Here is a 20,000-nt window from a genome sequence, read left to right on the forward strand (position 1 = left end):
ACAACGATTGAAATTGTAAGAGAGAGTACTAACAATCAATAAAAGAAATATAATTCGGTGAAACATATACAGAGACGACAATTTTCATTCAGGCAGACAAGTATTAAAGTGTCTCTAAAAATCCTGAGTCTTCGAGCTTAAAGCTGAAGTTTATGTTTTAAGCAGGCTTCCCTGTGTTTGCTTTTTTCAAAGACGAACTCGAGGCAAAAAAATCGCTCAAACCTTTCTTTTACAGCCAGAATTATAACTCAATATTCTTTGAAACGTTTTTTTTTCTCTTTGCGGTGAGAAAATGTCTAAAGGCTTTTTAAAGATCTGTAAGCTTATAACAAACCTGATACTCGGTCAGATCATTGTCTCCAATCTTACAAACGTGCGTAAACAAAATAGCCGCATAAACTAAGCTCGACTTCATTAAATTAGGAATAAAAAACAAACATCAAATACAATAATTACTTAGGCTTACCACTCGAGATGCAGCTACTGAAAGGTTACAAGTAAGACCAGTATCGCTTCAGACTTTGCAACCCTCTTACGCATTAAGCAAGATGAAAACGAAAACGATGCCATCCGAAATCGGATTTCCGACTTTGACTCTACCAAAAACCCAATAAACAAACTAGCCATGAATAACAGAAGACTCCTGATAGCAGCTGAATTTCATTTTGTACATCCACTGGAAAAAGAAAGTTAAAAACATCACAAGTTGACAAAAACTCTGTCTGCTTCAGCTGTCAAAGTAAACAAGATTCAAGATGCTGCATAAATTTTCCGCATGAACTCACCTGTCAAATTTTGCCAATCAGAGCATAAAAATTGGACGTGGAGCGTGACCAACGCGTGAACATGGCGAGAAAAGTCAAAAGCAACTGTCTTCCCTGCCTGTAGCAGCTGGCTGAATTTTCGCGTCCGAGGTCAGTTTGACATCAAAATTTTAATTGTACGGCACATAAACACAACATATTTCATATGAATTTAAAAAAAAAATAAACTTGAGCCTGTGATCATTTGAAAACCAGTACCTTGTCAGCGGATAACTTCAAAAAACTCTTGACCTCGATGGGTCGACACCTGAGCCCGCGATACAGTCAAGTGAAACTGGTCAGAGGATACCTTGTTTTGACAGCTGTCAATGGATCACAACATTGACGTGTATCAGTTTTCCTGTGCTCCGATCCCAAGCTAGCTAGAAAGTATGAGACTGAACATTGATCGCGATCTAGTAAAATCATTAACTGGTCAGCGGACAGCTTCCAAATAAATCACGTCACCTCAATGAGTTGACACATGAGCCCGCGATATGGTCATGGGATACTGGTCAGTGGCTATCCTGTTTTGACAGCTGTCAATTGACCATATTGTGAATATCCAAAGTAAAAGATGCGGACTTGGCAAGACACGCCTGAGACACCCCTCCCTTCCTTTTGATAGTCTCCCCTACCCCACCTGTACAATCCGTAGACGCGTACGTACGTACGTACGCTCGGTCAATCACGTGACAACCAAAGGAAAAGAGGTTGACCATAATCTATGGGTATGGGGCTCTGTCCCACGCGCGCTTCGCGCGCGTGGGAGCCCCGCTACAAACATGCCTTCTGCTTTCAAGCCTTTTTCCTCGTCTTGATGGCCCGAGTAGTTTTAGAACTGATATTTCCTGGCCATCCGGCCATAGCTCATCGCTCGATAATTATTGTATCAACTGAAATGAAGGGTTGCCGCAGTAATATGGTGTCCGTTATATGATTTTTAATAGCTGACTTGGATTAAATAAATCAAACATGCTGATTTATTGATAATCGAAATTTCATGAATCACACTTACCAACTAAATCCTTTCCCTGGAGCGCTGAGGAAAAAAAATAAAAACGCGCATTAATTCACGGCTCATTCACTCCATGACTTCAATATTTTGCTTAAATCGTCCTATACTTTCTTCAGCGCACGGAGCGATCTTGGTTTTAATGCAAAAACCAGTATCTACGATAAACATACCGTTAAAAATGCTGTTGCCAACGGTTTTCGGATTTGCGTATTCTCCAAAGTGCATAATCTTGTGCCCGTCTCCGTTAATCCTCTCTAATTCCCAGATGTCGATGTGCGGGCCCATTCCCACTGGCAGAATAATAACCCCCATTTGTTTGACTTTATTGACTTCTTCCTCGACGTGTTCCATGAGATACCGTGGACAAATCTTATGGTCTGTTAACAATACTAGAGCCTGCATAAACAATATGCATAGTTTGACATTAATTCGCTTTAAATGAAATGGCAAAGTGGAGGGTCTTTAGCAGTCATGTCTGACTTAGACTGAAGAAGGCTCTTTAAGGAGTTTGGAAAAGGGGTCTTGATAACGCATTCCAGCTCCTTTTTTACGAGATTCCCGCATCCCGAACTTCTGTCATCATCGCTACCCCGAATATCGCTTTCTTTCTCAATCCCGCATCTGTGACCATCCCACTTCCAGGGTAGCAGTCAAACACCGTATCCCGTAAAAAATTTCCCGAGTCTCCCATTGTCAGTATTTTGGTCTCCTTGACCAAAATTGAATTCCGGATCCCAGGAAAACCCTTCCAGACCTCGTTTCAACAGGACACTGACTAAACAAAAGAAAACAGTATTAGTACATTTTGTTTTGCTAATTGGTACGTACCTTTTCTGAGTTTGGCCTTTTACCCTTGCTAAGTGTGAAAGCTTCCCCTACTTTGTTTAGATTTTCGTGAAGAGCGGGGATATTGACTTCGGCGTTCCTTGTTAGCTGATCCACTTTGTCAGACAATGATGTGAAGTCACAAGGCTCAAGATGAATCTTCTCCATGAACTAAAATATGGTACTTTACTTGATGGTGCTTAAGCTTGCGCATTAAGTATATTATAGTGCGTTTCATCAATTTGAAGGCTTCATCTGCGACATCAGAAGTTGCGTTTATAACAAAGGCAAGGTCTATTTCTGTAAAAAGAAAACAATAAATTTAATGAACATAATCACTCATGTCTAATAAGCATTGGTTACTAGAGCTTGTGATAGCAGAAAGCCTGGCGCTCCTTGAATCGGAAAAAAAGATGGTAAAATTGGTTCAAGTCGCGAAATAATTAGCATGGGATAAACAATGTCATGCCTCGTTACTGCGGATATAGGCCGCTCGAATCTCAGCCATCAATAGCTCAGTTGCCGCCTGATTGACACAGATGGGCGGTGCTGAGCGGGAGGTCGTGAGTTGAAACACCCGGAACCACCACCTAGGGTCTTTTAACTAACTGGTAAGAGCTAAAGCCTTGTCTCAGTTCACGTGATTTCGTAGTTGAACGGTTACGTGAAGCCGTTAGCCTTGTCTCATTCATTGTTCATTTCATTTCATTTCTTTGTTTTTCAGTCACCCACATTGTAGTCCAGTCAATCTGGGCATTTTAGAGGCTTAACATTAAACTAACTGCAACAGAATTGTTTTCAACGCCATTTAAGTAAGAGTGGTCTGTCTAGCAACATACTAAAAATCCGCCTAAATCCGATTGGTCGAACATGTCAAAATTAAGCCTTAAACATTTTGAGCTTTTAACAGAAGGCACCCACGTTATTTGAAATTATACGTTGAAACAAAAAATGTGCAAAATGGGTTTGTTACTTTTATAGGAAAGTGAAAGAAGAAAGAATAACTGCTACCTAGGTTTCAAAACGAAGTGTTTCTTTTTTCTGAAAAGGATAAATATTAAACAGGTTGGGCTTTTGCACAGGAAGCCCATGCGCCACTCAAGGAATCCCAAGAGTAATAAAGTGAAATGTTGGCTGTAAAACTAAGACAAATTTAGTCACAAGGCTTTAAAGCTGAAAAATGATAGCCGTTACTTAACTTTTAAAATATATCCTTTTTTTGTCAGATTTCTGTTAGCCGCAAGGGTAAGAAAAATGTATGCAAGAGCTGGATTTTACAGCCAAAATAGAGCTCAGTTTTTTTTTCTTTCAAAACTATCTCCAAAGAAGTCAACACAAATTAAAAACTAAGAGTGCAGCCATTGCTTTTTTTTTCATTCTCTTCGTTTCTTTCTCCTCTCTTTCTATTTTCCCTTTCCTTGTTCCTCCGTAGGAGGACTTTCGGGCTTATTTTGCCTTTGGCTTTTGGTCTTTTTCTCAGTCAAAAGACGGCAATTTTCGTTCGGTACGTTTTCAAAAATCCAGCAAGATAATGCTTTGGCTTTTACGGTTACCTATACATTAATTTTCGTTAACGTACCAACATCCTCAAATGTACAAGTTTCACTTTTTTGAAGCTTTTCATTTTCTTCTTGTTAAAAGTGAATTGGAAAGGAGGGGAGGATAATTTTACTAATTTTTTACGATGCACAACAAAAGCAACAATGCAGAGTTGTTGAGCAGGTTAAGCTCCAATTGCTATGAATTTGAAAAGAGGGAAATGCGTTTTCATTAAAGGAAAAGTGTTGTTACCTTCGCAAAAATTATAAAAAGGTAAACTTCATAGCATAAGAACTTTGGTTCCAGCAAACGTTTATTTCAAGAAAAACGAAATAGAATAATAGCGAAGCTTGTTTTTTAGGGAAAGATTAACTCCGGGTAGCCAAAACAATGCGTACGTAAAAATATCTTGTAAGAGTATATGGAGTAATGGAAATTTCCCACGCAGAGCATAATTCACGCTCGTCCGAAGAGAAAACTACGTAGGTTCCGCAAAAAGAGGTAAGCCGTCAGAAGCTAAGTCTGGCAAGCCCATTGATGTGGTACATCTGTGAAGTACTTACGCGCCTTCATTGACCACTGCAATTATTTTCAGACGTACAAGATCCCATGATTTTCGTTATAGATAAAGAGGTCTTCATTTGCCAATGGACGAAAACAAACTGGTCAAGGTTCAGGGTTGTTTTCACAAAAGAAATACAAGGAGGGAATATAAACGCTTTTAGACTACAGAGGGATTAATTTACTTGTTAATCTTACCAAGAAATGAAGGGCTGCAGCAGAAAATACAAAATGAACACACAAAGACACTAAACTAAATCTGAGACTCGCTACAAGAGGAAGATAAAAAAAAAAAAATGAAAAATTACACTGCGCTTAGTTTTCTGGATTTCCCTTACAACACATTCGGCCAGGTGTAATGAAAAGCGCAGAGCGTTACTATCTAGCAACAACCAAATAGACGGAGTCCTTAGCAGAATATTTATTCACTCACATTGTAAAGAGGGGAGTCATAATCCTAAAGGAGGTCGCGCATGTCGCGAGAAAAATAAGAATCCCTGATTTCGATCACACAGTTTGAGGATAACTACCTCACAAAACTCGATTACATAAAATGGGAATAGGTTAAACACTTTGTACTGATACAAAGCTATCGTCCGTTGCACACATTTAGTAGCATGTAACCTTCAGCATGGATGCAAATTTGGCAGCTTACTAATGGTGAAAAAAATATCAAATCAAACTGTTGACCATCAGACAACTAATAAATTTGCATCCATGTTGCAGGATATAAAAAATTACCAGCCTCTAAAACTGCTAAAATACTTACTGCATTTCTCATATTGTGCAAAAAAAGCAATTACTAATATTTTAACCATGTTAACACAGACTGATTAATAATTTCCCTTTTAAATGCCGTCATAGAAAAAAATCTTCCTGAAATTGGGATCCTGTGGTGAAAGTTGAAAATCTTTATTGCCAGTTTTTCTCGCGTTTCACCGAACCGATTTTGGCGGATTTTTAGTATGTTGTCAAAAAGCCATCCAACAATTAAATGGCGTTGAAAAAATTCTGTTGCAATTAGTTTGATGCGAAACCACAATTTGACTAGACTATTATACAAAAGTAAAACGTTACAAGAGGTGTTAACTAAAATGTAAGTTGTTGTGACAAGGAAGCCTAAAGAAGCTGGGAGCTTATATTAATAGGCTTCCTTGAGCTTTATTACAAAGGCTTACTTGATTACAGAGTGTGCAGAAAACATAAAACTTTTAAAGCGACAGACAACTATCAATGAGACAATTTTTCAGATTTTTTTAAAACAAATATATGGAAGAGGAGCCTGTAAGTGTAACTGGCGAAGATTCCCAGATTGTTGGTCCTCGATAAAGGATACTGAACTGATTAATATTTGTTCTACAAAAATGGGGGCTACACTGAGAAGCTAGTCGAGTTTCATTATGGTGAACCTGGTTACTACTAAAAAAGAAGTTACGAAAACTACTAGGCAAAAGATTATGGTGAAAGAAATACATAAAGGTAGCAACAGAAAAAGAATTAATGCTACATATGTCAAGAACTTTAAGTTTGCTAAATAATGGGGCAATATTTGCTCGATAGCGAGCTTTGATATAAGCCGCACTATGCGCTTTTGCAAAAGGTAAATACAGCAATAGGTGGAGGACCAGGCAACATTACAGTATGTTAGGTAGGGATATACTAGACAGTAATAATATAAGGTCAGCAACGATTTGGATGAAAAATAATAGCGAGCTTTTGCAATAAACCCCACAGTTTTCAAGATCTTTTTAGAAATTATAACAAGTATGAGATTTTCAGGAAAGGTGCTGATCAGTGATAATACCTAAGAATTTGGTTTCCACGACTTGCTTGATTAAAGTATTTTCCATAACAAAGGAAGTTTAACATTAATTTTTCTTTTGCCTCGGATGAAAAATCATAAAATTCGTTTTAGTCAAATTGAGAGATAACTTATTCGCTTTAAGCCAAGTAACTATTTTTGCAAGTTCTTTGTTAGCAATCCAAATTAAGGTGGTCGGTATTCCTATGAGAACAAAAGTAATTTGTATCATCAACAAACAGCAAAGATTGAATCAGACTAGAGACATTAGGAGGATCGTTTATGTAAATAATGAAAAAGAAGACGCACAAGGATTGACACCTGTGGCACGCCACACAAAATATTCCTATAGTAAGATTGATGGGACCCAAACTGGACAAATTGAATCGTATTCTCAAGATAGCTTTTGATCCAGGACAAAGCAGTGTCTTGAATACCATAGTGTTGCAGTTTGTGGCACAATATTTTATGATCAGTGGTAGCAAACACCTCAGATAGATCTAAGAATATGCCTAATTAAAGTTGATTTATTTCTGTCGATAGCTAAAGATATTTTACTAATTAAATCGAATAACGCTACTCCAGTCGAATGATTATTACTGAAACCAAATTGTTTCGGGTATAAGATATTATGCAAGTTCAAGAATTCAATCATTCGATTGAACATGACTCTCTCAAAAAGTTTAGAAAAAGCTGGAAGAATTGATATTGACCTGTAGTTACTCAAAAAGTGTTGGATCATCTGCTTTAAAAACTGGCATTACTTTAGCGATTTTGAGCGTGATTCAGGAAACACACCAGTAGACAGCGAAAGGTTATTTATAGATATAAGGGGTTGAACTACAATATTTTGAAGACACTGATGAATTATTTTGACGGACCCTCCACAGGAATTTGATGCTAAAGGTGAAAGCACGCTCACGACACGCTTGCACGACACACTTAGCGTGCCGTAGATTACGGATATGCGCATATTAAATTGAAAAAACAAAGACGGACACACTTGCCTTTGTTTTGGTAAATTTAACACGCTAGACCTTTTGTTTTTTTGTAGCGTGCCATATGTCACGGTAAGTGTGCGAATTATAGCACGCGTAGCGTGCAATTTGTGTAAGACACGCTGAACACGCTTGATTACTAAAACTGCTAAGATGATAAAAAAATAGCTTGGGTTTTCAGAGTATTTAATCAGCATTAATAACTGGTCGAAGTGAATCAAATATACCAATTGAGACCGTTTTGTAATTTGATCGTAACCGTAGCCATTTGAAAATCACCACTTAATGGTGTCGTCTAGACTGGAATTAACGCGAGATCAGTGTAAACCAATTCCTCCGGCTGTTGGCTGTTGACCGGAATCGCAACGAGGCCTGCTATCGCATGCGAGGCACTGAAGTTATGTCGCATGAAAATTATAGTTATGCCACCGGAATATTTATTAGCAGTAATGCACGGAGAAATGAAGTTGAATAAATTAGTTTAATATATTTCTTTAAGCCATGGTGAGACGAACGAAGGTAATTAAATCGGCGAAACAAAAACTGCCTAGAATTTTCTATAGGTTGAAGAAGGCTAAACATTTTTAGATGACCGTTCCATGCATGTACAATTTTCGAAGCTTATCTAATAAATTCCTTACGATTTTCTGAAGTTTAATTTCTTCCATTTCACTCCCCAGGTTAAGTTATTTTTCGTAGAGAAAGGAATCCTAACATTTTCGGAACCGAAAATACGATAAACATTCTCACTTTCCTAAAACTTTCAATTGGACGCTAAATTTTTCGGGAAAACAATGTTGAATCCCTTGTAATTTCGAAAAGACTGAAGTTTTCCTAGGATGCTAGGATGCATTTAGGAGGAAATCGCCGTTAGGTGCCCCTGACGAACGAAGCGCTATCAATTATAATTTATCTGAAGAAATTATCTCGTTACGCTATGCTAAGACGAATCAAGCGCTGTAAACGTGTACTGGCGATCCTGGCACTTGATGATCTCTATTTGATCGCTGCGATTGCTGTGATCGGCGAGAAAGTGACTTAATTAAGTCCGAAAGATCACTGTTTCTGAGAAAATTGCAAATGTGTTTTAAATTAAGGAAAGTTAAGATAACCTTTGCACAGTTTCGTCAGTAAACATTTCTGGAAAGAACTTTGATTTTGCAATGCTAATAAAGTTCTACCCATAAATCCAGTAGGTTCCAACGTTCACTGTTTATACTTTTCAAGCGACAACGTATTTTCCATCAGATACTATCGCTGCGATCGCTGAGGTAGAACTTTTTCTTTCTCGATAGTTACCAAAAAAGGGTGCCGTTCATTATTATTTACGGTTCCTTTTTGTAGAGGAAATTTATTTAGCTTATAGATAACACGCCTTGTGTGCTTTTGCGCACACTGAAAGCGTGTTGTGCTTTTTCGCACGGAGCTTTTGATTAAAAACTTTAACACGCTCTTTTGTTCGACTTGCTCACGCTTAATTGTCTCCAGCGTGTCCTCTGAAACAAAAGAAATTGCTAATGAGGCAAGATTGTAAGCGTGCTAAAGCGTGTTAAAATAAATTCTTTTGTTTTAAAGTGAAAGCGTGTCGTGCGCGTGCTTTCACCTTTAGCAATAAAATCCTGTGGAGGGTCACATATTATCATGTCCAGGGGCCTTGTTAACGTAAATAATTTAACAATGTTACCTAATTGCTAATTCGTCGACCGTTGCTTGCAACGAAATGGATTCAAGAGAGAAACGAAGAATTTGTGGCGAGATTTTATTTTTAAATTTGACCCGATGTTGGTAAAGTAATCACAAAAGTTATTAGCTATGTCAACAGGATTACTGATTTTTAATCCGTTTTTGGAGAAGCTTGCAGGATATGGTGCTTTAGCAATTCGCCTGTTGATCACTTCATTAAGAACTTTCCAAGTTTGCTTTAAGTTAGATCTAGCCATCTATAATTTTTTGCTATGATAATTTCACCTGGCTACACGAATGAGACAAATTAATTTATTTTTAAATTTCTTGTAGTTGGATTCACGCTCTTGAGTAGGTATTTTTTAAGAATCTTGTCTGGATTTGGTTTTAATAGATTTCAAAAGTCCAGTTGTCAGCCACGGATTACGCACAGAGCTTTCAAGCTTTTTCCTCGATAAAACTTTAAAGGACAGCTTTGGTTGTAAAACTCAGTGTATTTTCGCACGAACCCATTGTAGGCGGCATTAGCATCAGCATGGGTTAAGGAATTCCAATCAAATTCACAGAAAAGGTTGGTGAAGGAGTTAATGTTCTGACTAGAGAAGTTGCGAATGCCGACACTTTTCCTTAGACTAGTTTGAAGAAGAATAAGTTTCGGTGTAATAAAGCGTGAAGATTGGTTATTGGTCGGAAAGATCATCTATAATGAGACCATTGTCACTCGAGGCAGAAATGTTGTTATTAAAAATGTTATCAATCAGGGCGGCGAAGTAATTCGCGTCGGTTTCGAAATTAGCGGGTAAAGCCTGTGAGAAAATAACGTGTTAATGAGCTCATTTGTAACTGAATGTAAATCATTATTTAGGAGGTCTAAATTAAAACCAACCATTATATAACATAATTTGACCGGTCCGTAGGGGGGGGGGGGGGGGTCCATGGACCAGATCCGTAGGGGGGTCCATGGACCGCGGGTCAGTGTTTTCTGGTCGCCCGTTTTACACAACTTGTGAATAAAAATCGTACGCGCTTACCAACCGTGAAATAACCTATAATTATCAATCGAGTACAAGGAAAGACATTCAAATCTATCATAATTAAAATCTACTGGGCCATGTACCAATTCATAAAGAGCAAGATTAAAAGATACATCATCAAGATGATTTTAATGAGCGTCCTTTTAAAAGGACGCTCATTGACCTCATTCATAATAACCATAAACATTTTAAATTGTGAGTCAACTTATCTGAATTCAACTAGGCTGAGGTTCTTTCTTTGATTATCAATTTATCCAGCACGAAGTAGACAATTTTTCCGGCTTGCTTAGCTTACTTTTGCTGGGGCAGTTGATCTTTACGCCTTTGAAGAGTTTCAGCGGCAAGATCTACGTTGACAAACGTTCCATCCGGCTTCTCAATCCTGTGCAGCCTTCAAAATCGGATCCTTTGCTTCCAGCTCACCAAGCGACAAATAACCGAACGCGGACACGTAGCTGAGGCGTTGTCATCAGAGCTTCTACGATCACCTTTCCACGTACGGTGAGCACGCTCAATTTCCATCTCGAAAAGAAAGTTGAGCTTCGATTCTAGCGCCATTTTCGCCTTACGTTGTATGTCAACCCAAGTTTCATTACCTTCCTCTGGGATAACATCAATTCTAATATTGTTGCAGCGGTTCTGGTTTTCCAAAGATTCCATTTTGTCAGAATGATAATCTAATAATTAATCTAATTCTTCAAGCTCTTTTTTAATCTTTGCCACATCTGCTCCGTAACCGGTCTTAAGTCTGCGACATCTTTCTGGGTGTACTGTAGTCTTGACTTCAATTCTGTCAGGTCTTTGATCACACCATCAACTCTATTGTTAAGAGTGGTTCTCAGAGAAAACCGGGCAAAATGTTAAAAATGTCAACGGAAGGGGGTCAACAGAATAAGTTCATACTAACATCACAGATAGGTCTGGTGGAGTAATGGACAAATATAATAAACATAGGTTCCTCACTGCTCTTGTATTAGAGATACGAGCATCACTTTATTCGACCCCCTCGGACGCCCTTTTTATAAGCAAATTTTCACCATTTTCTGAAACTCACAGAACCCTCAAAATTTAACGAGCGAGGTTTATTTTTTGCATGCGATACAATACATCACAGAACTACTTTCTAAAACCATAAGATTTGTTAAGCAGCCACGGACAAGACTGAAATTTTCTTATTTTATCTGACCTAAACTCAGTGTCTGCAAACGAGAAAAAATCGGGTATTTTTGAATTGATCTACAGCGCACAACTAAAACGACACAACAACTCTGACAGCCAAATTACAGTCTTCTATCATCCATGTAACAAAAACACTAATAATCATTTTGGGCCATTGAAACAGGAAGAAATTAGAAAACTCACATTTGTTATAGTCTCCAAGCTTTTTCTTGCAAAGAGGCCGATCCCTTCGGGGTTGTTTTAAGTCCTCTTCGTGAATTTTCTTCCATATTTCGCTGTAAAGTATGTTCAGAAGCTGGAGGAAATATCAAAAAGCTCGAAATACTGCCTAGGTTACATGTTCAAAGGGCAAAAAGTACTGAACAACAGGATGAAACAATAAAATAACAAAGCGACGCCATCTTGAAAATTCAGCACTCAGGAGGGACTGGCACTAGTAGCTGGTTCGATATCTAACAAAAATTGCAAAATTTTACACGAGCACATAGAAAACTAGCCTCCCCGCAGACAGAAATGAATGCGTGACGAACGAACCTCAAAGGACGTCTGCGGGGAGGCTAATAGAAAACCAAACCTGATATAGAAATGTAACCAGAAAGCGTCGGATTCATGTTGGAATTTTTCTTCATCGAACGTGGGCTATTACGAACTATTACCAGGAGCCTATGGGCTCCTGATTACCAATAAGATAAAAAACAAAAAACAAACGAACCAGCTTATCAGCGACCTACTCCAGTCTTATTTCTTCTTCAATTACTTCTTTTAGTTGAATTTAGCTTTAGAAGAACGCCTGATCGCAGGTTAATTGGTGATTAACTGGCATTGCTTCATTCCCTCCTCATTTAGAGGTGTCCCGTGAATGTAGATAATATTAAAGATCTATTTTGTCTCTTTATGAATCACTTAACTTCGCTCTCATGCGAGCTAGCTAGACTCGCTATGTATCAACCTCGCGAGTTTCGACGCGTGCGGGCTAACTGCGGGCAGTGGATATTGCTTGCTGTAAAATTTGTAATAATTTTTATTACCAACTGTTTATTAAAATAAACATAGTACATGCAGTTGAATCAGTTCTGCGGAGCGGGCATTTTAGGCCGCGAAGCGGCCAAGAGAGCCAGTGGAAGAAGTACTTTTTTGAGAGAAAGCCTTCTAACTGATGATCCCATCGCTGTCACTTCGCATTTCCATAAGGTAATAGACCTTCGAATGTTGACAAGAGCTGTCAAAATAAACCATTCATAGCGTTTACCAGAACCTGGTATACCGGAAGGATCCGGAAGGAGCTTTTGTTAAAAAGTACCATTAAAGGAGTTTTTACGACTCTCACTCCACACCCCTTCCCCTCATTGTTTTTCCTGCTCACGTCTTTTTCAGAATGCTCTTTGCACAGTCCACACGAGATAAACGCCACGTTTAGAGGGAACGCGCAAATTCTCTTACAGATTGCGGTACTGTTTGCAGCTCAAAAACTTCACGGTCCGCCGGTCGCATGTAAAGAAAAGGCGGATCCGTGCAAGTTTTTGGCCGTTAAAAAATTTGCAAAAGGGGTCTGAGTGTTAACTCGAGTTGGTACTTTTTCCATCACCGCTGATATTGATCATTGATAGAAGTCGTACACCTGGACGTTTACAGCCACTAGGCTCCTGTTAGTTTACTGGTGTAGCTGTGAAAGAATTGACATCTCCTACATCTCTTCGTCACTGGATTTGTCAAAAACACTCTCACTACGTTGTTTAACATAAGCAGTCCTCACATTTAGAGAAATTGTCAAGGTCTTGCCTTAAGTTCAGAGGAGGCAATGATGACAGAAGTGGAATTTATTCATCTCCTAAGGAGATAATTTCCAACGCCATTTCGTTTGTTAATCTTTTCCACGGCGCTGTTGCAAAAAATGCGCGCGCGATTCACACGAGATGGCACAAAATGTGCTAAAATTAGCACATTTAATGGCTATGATATATATTTCAGGGGCAACCAACAACAATTTTCGGAAAATATCTGTTCGGAAGACGATTTGCGATCTAGAATTTTCGGAACATTTCATTGTAAAATTCCTTGCTTGCCTGCCTCTTCTGGGATTTTCGAACATGTAAAAAATGGTATAATTGCCCATTTTTAACGGATTTTTACCCTTAAAAGGTCACCTAGAACTTTCGGGAGCCTTTTTTCTGGCTGAAATTTTCGAAAAGATAAGTTTTGATTCCTATAATTTTCGGATCACTAGACTTTCAGCTAGGAAATCCGAACAGATGAAAAATTTCTAGGGGATAAAAATATGCCTATATCTACCGTTTAAATACTAAAATACGTTTAACAATGCTATGTTTGAGTAGTTTTGAACTATCTTCTCGTTGGGTGCCCCTGATATTTCGATGAAGTCAACCCCATCCCTGGAAAAGGTATCCAGTTACGGTCTACAACCCCGATTTAGATAAATATGGCTCCTGGTAGAGTATAAAAACGTAATTTTGTGCTATTTCGCAGCGTAATTAGCGTTGCTAGATAAGTCTGTCCGCCATCAGGAACCCGTGAACCACAATTAAAACCAAAAAATGTATGAGTAAAGACTACTTAAGCAATAGAAAACGTTTTCCGTGTTTGCATAGCCTGATATAAACACGAGAGGGGTTGGGAGAATTCGAGACAGTTATGCAAACGCGAGACGAAGTCGAGGGTTTGCATAACCGTCGAGAATTCTCCCAACGCCTCGAGTGTTTATATCATGCTGTGCAAACACAGGAAAAAAGTTTCCTATTGCTTTTATAAAATAACTTTCCCGAGAAAAAAAACGCAAAACTCTTTGTATGGCACTGATTAAAAGAGAAATTCTTACCAGTCACAAAATCTTGTCCACGAAGTCTTGCACGCGTAATCAGTTCTTGTTTTGCAAAAAGACGGTTTGCAAAATACGGATTTTTCTCGCTTAAAATGTCAGCTGAAGCTTAGAAAAAATGAATCACCTTCTTTGTAACGATTTTCCATGTTTCAGCGGACGAAGGAGTGGGTAAATAAAGTAAACTTGTCGAGTTTTGGACTCGAAAACCTTTTCAAATTCGTGCTTGCGTGATTAGCGCGCGAAAAGCCAAACAACTTGACGCCACAACCATGTTTACATACTCTCATGCAAACACTCCTCTCGGCCAATCAGAGCGCGCGTACTATCTTAGTTATTTTATAAACATCAATATTAATATTAATCTAGTATGAGCCATTAAAATTGTTGAATGACCTTCTTCACCTCAGACACTCGTGTCAGTCAAGTGTGAATCGAAGTCCCCCATTTTGCCTTTTTGTTCAAAAACACCTCTGACCTAGCAGGTCAGCTGCATCTTGCGCCCATCATCTGACCCAAGGGGCGGGGATCTGGCTCCATTTTCATAGGAAATTCATAAATCGTCTACTAAAACACTGCGCAATATGGAAGCAAGGCTAATTTAAGCACTAAGAGCTGCTCAGATATCTCATAATTGGAAAAAAAAACTAGTAAGAGAAATTGTTCAGAAATTATGCAAAAAGTTGCTTGAAACGCAAAAAGTTGCTCGAAATACTAGAAGTTGCCAAAAAGTTGCCGAGCAACTTGTGGAAAGCCCTAGGGAGAAGGGGAGGGGGGGGGGGGTGGGAGGCTACTCAATAAAGCATTGTTCGGAGAGGTTTCGCCCCGAGGTCCAGTCCCTTAGCCTTATATCATACTATTTTTGACAAAAGGTACCCCTTTCGTGTATCATCCATTGAAAAGTTGTACCCTTTTCATATACATGCTTCGTGAGAATAAATCGGTAAGAAAGGAGGTCTTCGGGCCATTTTCGTGTAACCTTTAACTGAATTAACATGTAAATGATATTGCCATAAGGCGTGCTTCTTTGAAGCATTTAATAAAAGGCCCTTTAAAATACTTAATGAAAGATTTTCCTCTCCTTTCACATACTTCAACTTGTGATTTTCCTACCCTTTGTTACACCTGATGCTTGAAAGAAGTACCCTTCTGGCGAAGCCTTCCGGGACTGTGAAAAGCGCATCATGAAATCATGAACAGGAGATCAGTGGACCTTTGGACATGGACGGTGATTAAAGACTGACGCAAAAATAGAGAATACAATAAAGATTCCAAAGAAAGACTTATACTGGCCTGGTTAACTCAAAAGGAAGTGAATGAAGAGTAAATGAAGACTGAATAAAGTAATGCCAGTTGGTCATCTTCATCACACCCTATCACTCCGCTCAAAAAAAAAAGAAAAACCGACAACACAAAAAAGCTAAATTTAACTAAAAGTAGTGATTGAAGAAGAAATAGGACTGTAGTAGGTAACTGATAAGCCGGTTTGTTTGTTTGTTTTTGTTTTTTATCTATTTGGTAATTCATCACGTTGCGGACAAGGCAGCTACTAGTGCCAGTCCCTCCTGAGTGCTGAATTTTCAAGATGGCGTCGCTTTGTTATTTTATTGTTTCATCCTGTTGTTCAGTACTTTTTGCCCTTTGAACATGTAACCTAGGCAGTATTTCGAGCTTTTTGATATTTCCTGCAGCTGCTGAACATACTTTACAGCGAAATATGGAAGAAAATCCACGAAGAGGACTTAAAACAAACACGAAGGGATCGGCCTGTTTGCAAGAAAAAGCTTGGAAACTATAAAAAAGGTGAGTTTTCTAATTTCTTCCTGTTTCAATGGCCCAAAATGATTATTAGTGTTTTGGTTACATGGATAATAGTAGACTGTAATTTGGCTGTCAGAGTTGTTGTGTCGTTTTAGTTGTGCGCTGTAGATCAATTCAAAAATGCCCGATTTTTTCTCGTTTGCAGACACTGAGTTTAGTTCAGATAAAATAAGAAAATTTCAGTCTTGTCCGTGGCTGCTTAACAAATCTTATGGTTTTAGAAAGTAGTTCTGTGATGTATTGTATCGCATGCAAAAAATAAACCTCGCTCGTTAAATTTTGAGGGTTCTGTGAGTTTCAGAAAATGATGAAAATTTGCTTATAAAAAGGGCGTCCGAGGGGGTCGAATAAAGTGATGCTCGTATATCTAATACAAAAGCAGTGAAGAACCTATGTTTATTATATTTGTCCATTACTCCACCTAACCTATCTGTGATGTTAGTATGAACTTATTCTGTTGACCCCCTTCCGTTGACATTTTTAACATTTTGCCCGGTTTTCTCTGACAACCACTCTTAATACTGCTTAACATGGATTCAAATAAATTAGAAAACATCGACTCTTGCACTTTCATCATCTCGTCAACGTTTACTTTTTGGCTACATTATCTTCATCTTTTTGTTGTTCATTCTTTTTACCTTTTTTTTTCTGCGATTTGCCATTCATCTTCAAAGAAGAAGTGTTGCTAAAATTTGACACTAGTTGATAACGGACGAAATCTTTGCAGGCAACCAACTCTGCAACCAGCCCTTAGAACCTCGGGCCTTAAAATCAGTTTGGAGAAAGTCTTGCGTGCCAATGTACCTCAGAAGGACGTTAGAGAGGGACGTCAAACAACCCGCCCAATTGCTCGAAAACGTAAAGGATATTTGACCCTGGCAATGTGATCTATCTTATCATAGTCGGGGATGTTTCTGGCACACAGTAACAATAATATCGGCACACGCTGTTGTGATTTCCCTGTCATAAGCTAGTATAATTAACATAAAAGAACACAGTCTAGTCTTCCAAAAGTAGTTTTCTGAACGTTTTTTCCATTGCATTCAAAAGTACGTCGGCAGGTTCATTGTTTGTATTTCTGGCACTCGCTCTCTTTCGTTCTTTGACATCATAGATGTACTATTTATTTCAAATTTCTTAGCAAAGTAGCGTTGATAGAAACCAGAAAGGAGAGTATTATTCCATTGAAAGTTTATCTTAGCGTCTTGCGAAATCAAGAATAATAACTTGAAACACTGATTCAAAACCACTTTACTTTAGAAAATGTAACTTTTCTTCCAGCAACAGACCTCAAAACAACCTGAAAAAGGGGTGGGACTTGTCAAGGGAACCCTAGAAATTAATATTCGAAATGAAAAGGACAAAGTGACGTTCAAAAAAGCTTACAAAGAGGTCTGTATGAGCTGGAATAATGTGTCACTCAAAGAAGTTCTTTTAAGTACGGGAATATGATTCCACGGAAATGCTGTAGAATCTCGATAAAATAAAAAGTAAAAATAAATAAAAATAAATAAATAAGTGAAAGCAAGGCGGGATTACCCTTACGTATAGCAAGTCAGAACATGTTACCTTTGCTTCTACGTGTAACCTTGCAGATTCGATGCTTGATGTAAAACAAAGCGAACAAGAATGGAAACAAAACGATGTCAAATAAACACCAAATGTTGAGAAAAAGCCATGTCCACCGTCCAACTTCCAGCCAGGAAGATCTCTTCATTTTTTCGAATGGTCCAAACCACTTTTTCCGCATCAAGTGTTGCATTACTGGGTGAGCAAGAAACTGCCAATGAAAAAATGCAAACAATAAATTTCTCTTAATTTCGAAAAGCAAAATTATTGTTCATAATAATTGTCAAGGCCCTACAAGTAGCCTGTCTAAGAAAACACTTTCCTCTCGGTCTCTAAATAATGTTTTGTCGTCGATTTAGATAAGAAAACATGATTGAAAATAACAAAATTGGATTGAACTTCCGTCGATTTGAGAAGTCTTGCTCAATGATAAAAAGCCATAAAAATTGTTTCTCTACTTCATATAAATCTTAGCAGCAGTTTCCCAGTGAGCATTCTTCAACCATGACACTCAATAACCTTTATTTTGAATTTAAAAATTTCATTACACACTTTCTTTTGTTCCCCATCAATGGCATTATCTAAGAGGAGATCCAAAGACTCTCCAAAGGCATGCCGATCTCCCGTGCTGGTTTCCAAAGGGTCAAGTAAACAGCTTGTGAACTCGTCCACCGAATTCGCCAACTTAGTGACGCGTTCTTTTTGTTCTTCATTTCCTTTCTTCCGTGCCAGGCTGCGGAGCAAGAGGTTCGTCTAGAAGTAGAAGTTAGCTATCAGTTTTGAGTGCAATTTCGTTTTTGCCAGGAAGACAACCTCTCACTGATTCAGGAGGGGGGTCGGAATGGTCCGGAGAGTAGAAATTTAACCTTCAAACTTAGTACATTGATTTAAAGCATTTAACAAACTGCTTTCAAACTGATCAGAAGAATAGCATGGCGCTTTTATTTCTTACCTTAGCAATAAAGCTTAAGAAATGAAGAGCGGAGGAGAGAAAGCGGCGTTGAATGAGCCGCCAGAACTATCTGAACGCCAAAACAGCAAATATTGGAATACAGGGCCATAACTTCTATCTAATCAAGCTTGATCGCTAATTCATTGTCATAATGAAAATGCTCACAAGATCGTTTTCGGAGTCAATTTTTTGTTTGTTTGTTTGTTTTGCTGTTGTTGTTAGTTTTTTCTTTGTAGCCAACAAGAATCCTTCATTCCATGGCGTGTTAAACAACTACAATGCTGTTTTGATTTTTAGGTGTTTTTTTTTTCGGATCCTGCTGTACTTATACGTGTATAATTCAAGAATTTGTGAATTCTCGTGTTTTCCACAAGGCAGAGCACAGATAAATTAGGCTAAACACTTAGGTCACATCTATTCTTAGAAAACTGATGCAGCTAAACAAGACGTTATCTTCTGAAACTAAAGAAATACGGTATTTTCTGCTTGCCCAGGGAGCCTTCGTTAATTAACTCATAACTAGCACTGGTTTGTGCACGCACGGGGTAAACTGTTACATAAAGAGACGCGATTGGTATACGACTTCTAGAGTTGCTTTTGCTTGAACCGCGAAACAGATAACAACAACTAGTGCAAAATAGCTACAGATAAACAAAAGAAGACAAAAGAATTAGTGCATAATAGTGCGTCAAGTATCCTACCACCTATTTCACCGGTTAAGTAAAATCACGCTGTACAAAAACTACAATAAGGACAAATAAACAGAAATTACTCAAGGGATAGTTGCCTTCGAAAAAGAAACACAACAAGTACAACGACAGTGCCAAGCGAAAATATTGGAAGGATTCGAATGAAATACATGCTCACATTTGCATTCTGCAAACCTTTCGGTTTTTACGACTCACCGTTATCGCCATTAGTAAAGCGTTAGTTTCACATTTTGCGAGAGCTCGCGGTGTCACGTAGTAAGTGATTTTATCAACATCACCTTCCCCTAAGATCGTTCTCATTCGGTGTTGAAAACCTGAAACGCAAATAGGTGTATAAGAGAATTAACTTGAGATAAATTTAACGTTTCTAGTCCCTCTCAAAGTGGAGCAATGCCCAAATCGTTCACCAAACGATATAGTGTTAAACAATTTTATACAAACGTATTGAGGCAAGGATAAGCAAGATTTTTGCTAAGCACAGGTTAAACAGGTTAAAACACCATTAAAAACGGATTAAACCACCATTTAAAGAAAGTTAAAACACCATTAAAAACAGATTAAAACACCATTAAAAGCAGGTTAAGACACCATTAAAAACAGATTAAAACACCATTAAAAGCAGGTTAAAACACCATTAAAAACAGGCAGGTACAAAAGTCAGACCGGATCAACTC

General features: G+C 38.3%; 2 protein-coding genes across 2 annotated transcripts in view; both read right to left on the reverse strand.

Annotated features, from left to right (window-relative positions):
* Positions 1–2,814, reverse strand: part of LOC140930966 (uncharacterized) — a 6,168-nt gene extending 3,354 nt beyond the window's left edge. The window contains exons 1-3 of the mRNA XM_073380718.1: positions 2,650–2,814; positions 1,992–2,217; positions 1,822–1,845 (exon numbers count right to left, since the gene is read on the reverse strand). Coding sequence (XP_073236819.1) covers positions 1,822–1,845; positions 1,992–2,217; positions 2,650–2,814 — 415 coding nt within the window. The remainder of the gene's footprint in view (positions 1–1,821; positions 1,846–1,991; positions 2,218–2,649) is intronic.
* A 126-nt stretch (positions 2,815–2,940) lies between these two features.
* Positions 2,941–20,000, reverse strand: part of LOC140930976 (uncharacterized) — a 31,788-nt gene continuing 14,728 nt past the window's right edge. Inside the window, exons 3-7 of the mRNA XM_073380724.1 lie at positions 19,522–19,640; positions 18,217–18,417; positions 17,665–17,875; positions 4,945–5,015; positions 2,941–2,946 (exon numbers count right to left, since the gene is read on the reverse strand). Coding sequence (XP_073236825.1) covers positions 2,941–2,946; positions 4,945–5,015; positions 17,665–17,875; positions 18,217–18,417; positions 19,522–19,640 — 608 coding nt within the window. The remainder of the gene's footprint in view (positions 2,947–4,944; positions 5,016–17,664; positions 17,876–18,216; positions 18,418–19,521; positions 19,641–20,000) is intronic.

Source organism: Porites lutea, chromosome 1, assembly GCF_958299795.1.
Source record: "Porites lutea chromosome 1, jaPorLute2.1, whole genome shotgun sequence".
In the NCBI taxonomy this organism is placed as follows: Eukaryota; Metazoa; Cnidaria; class Anthozoa; order Scleractinia; family Poritidae; genus Porites; species Porites lutea.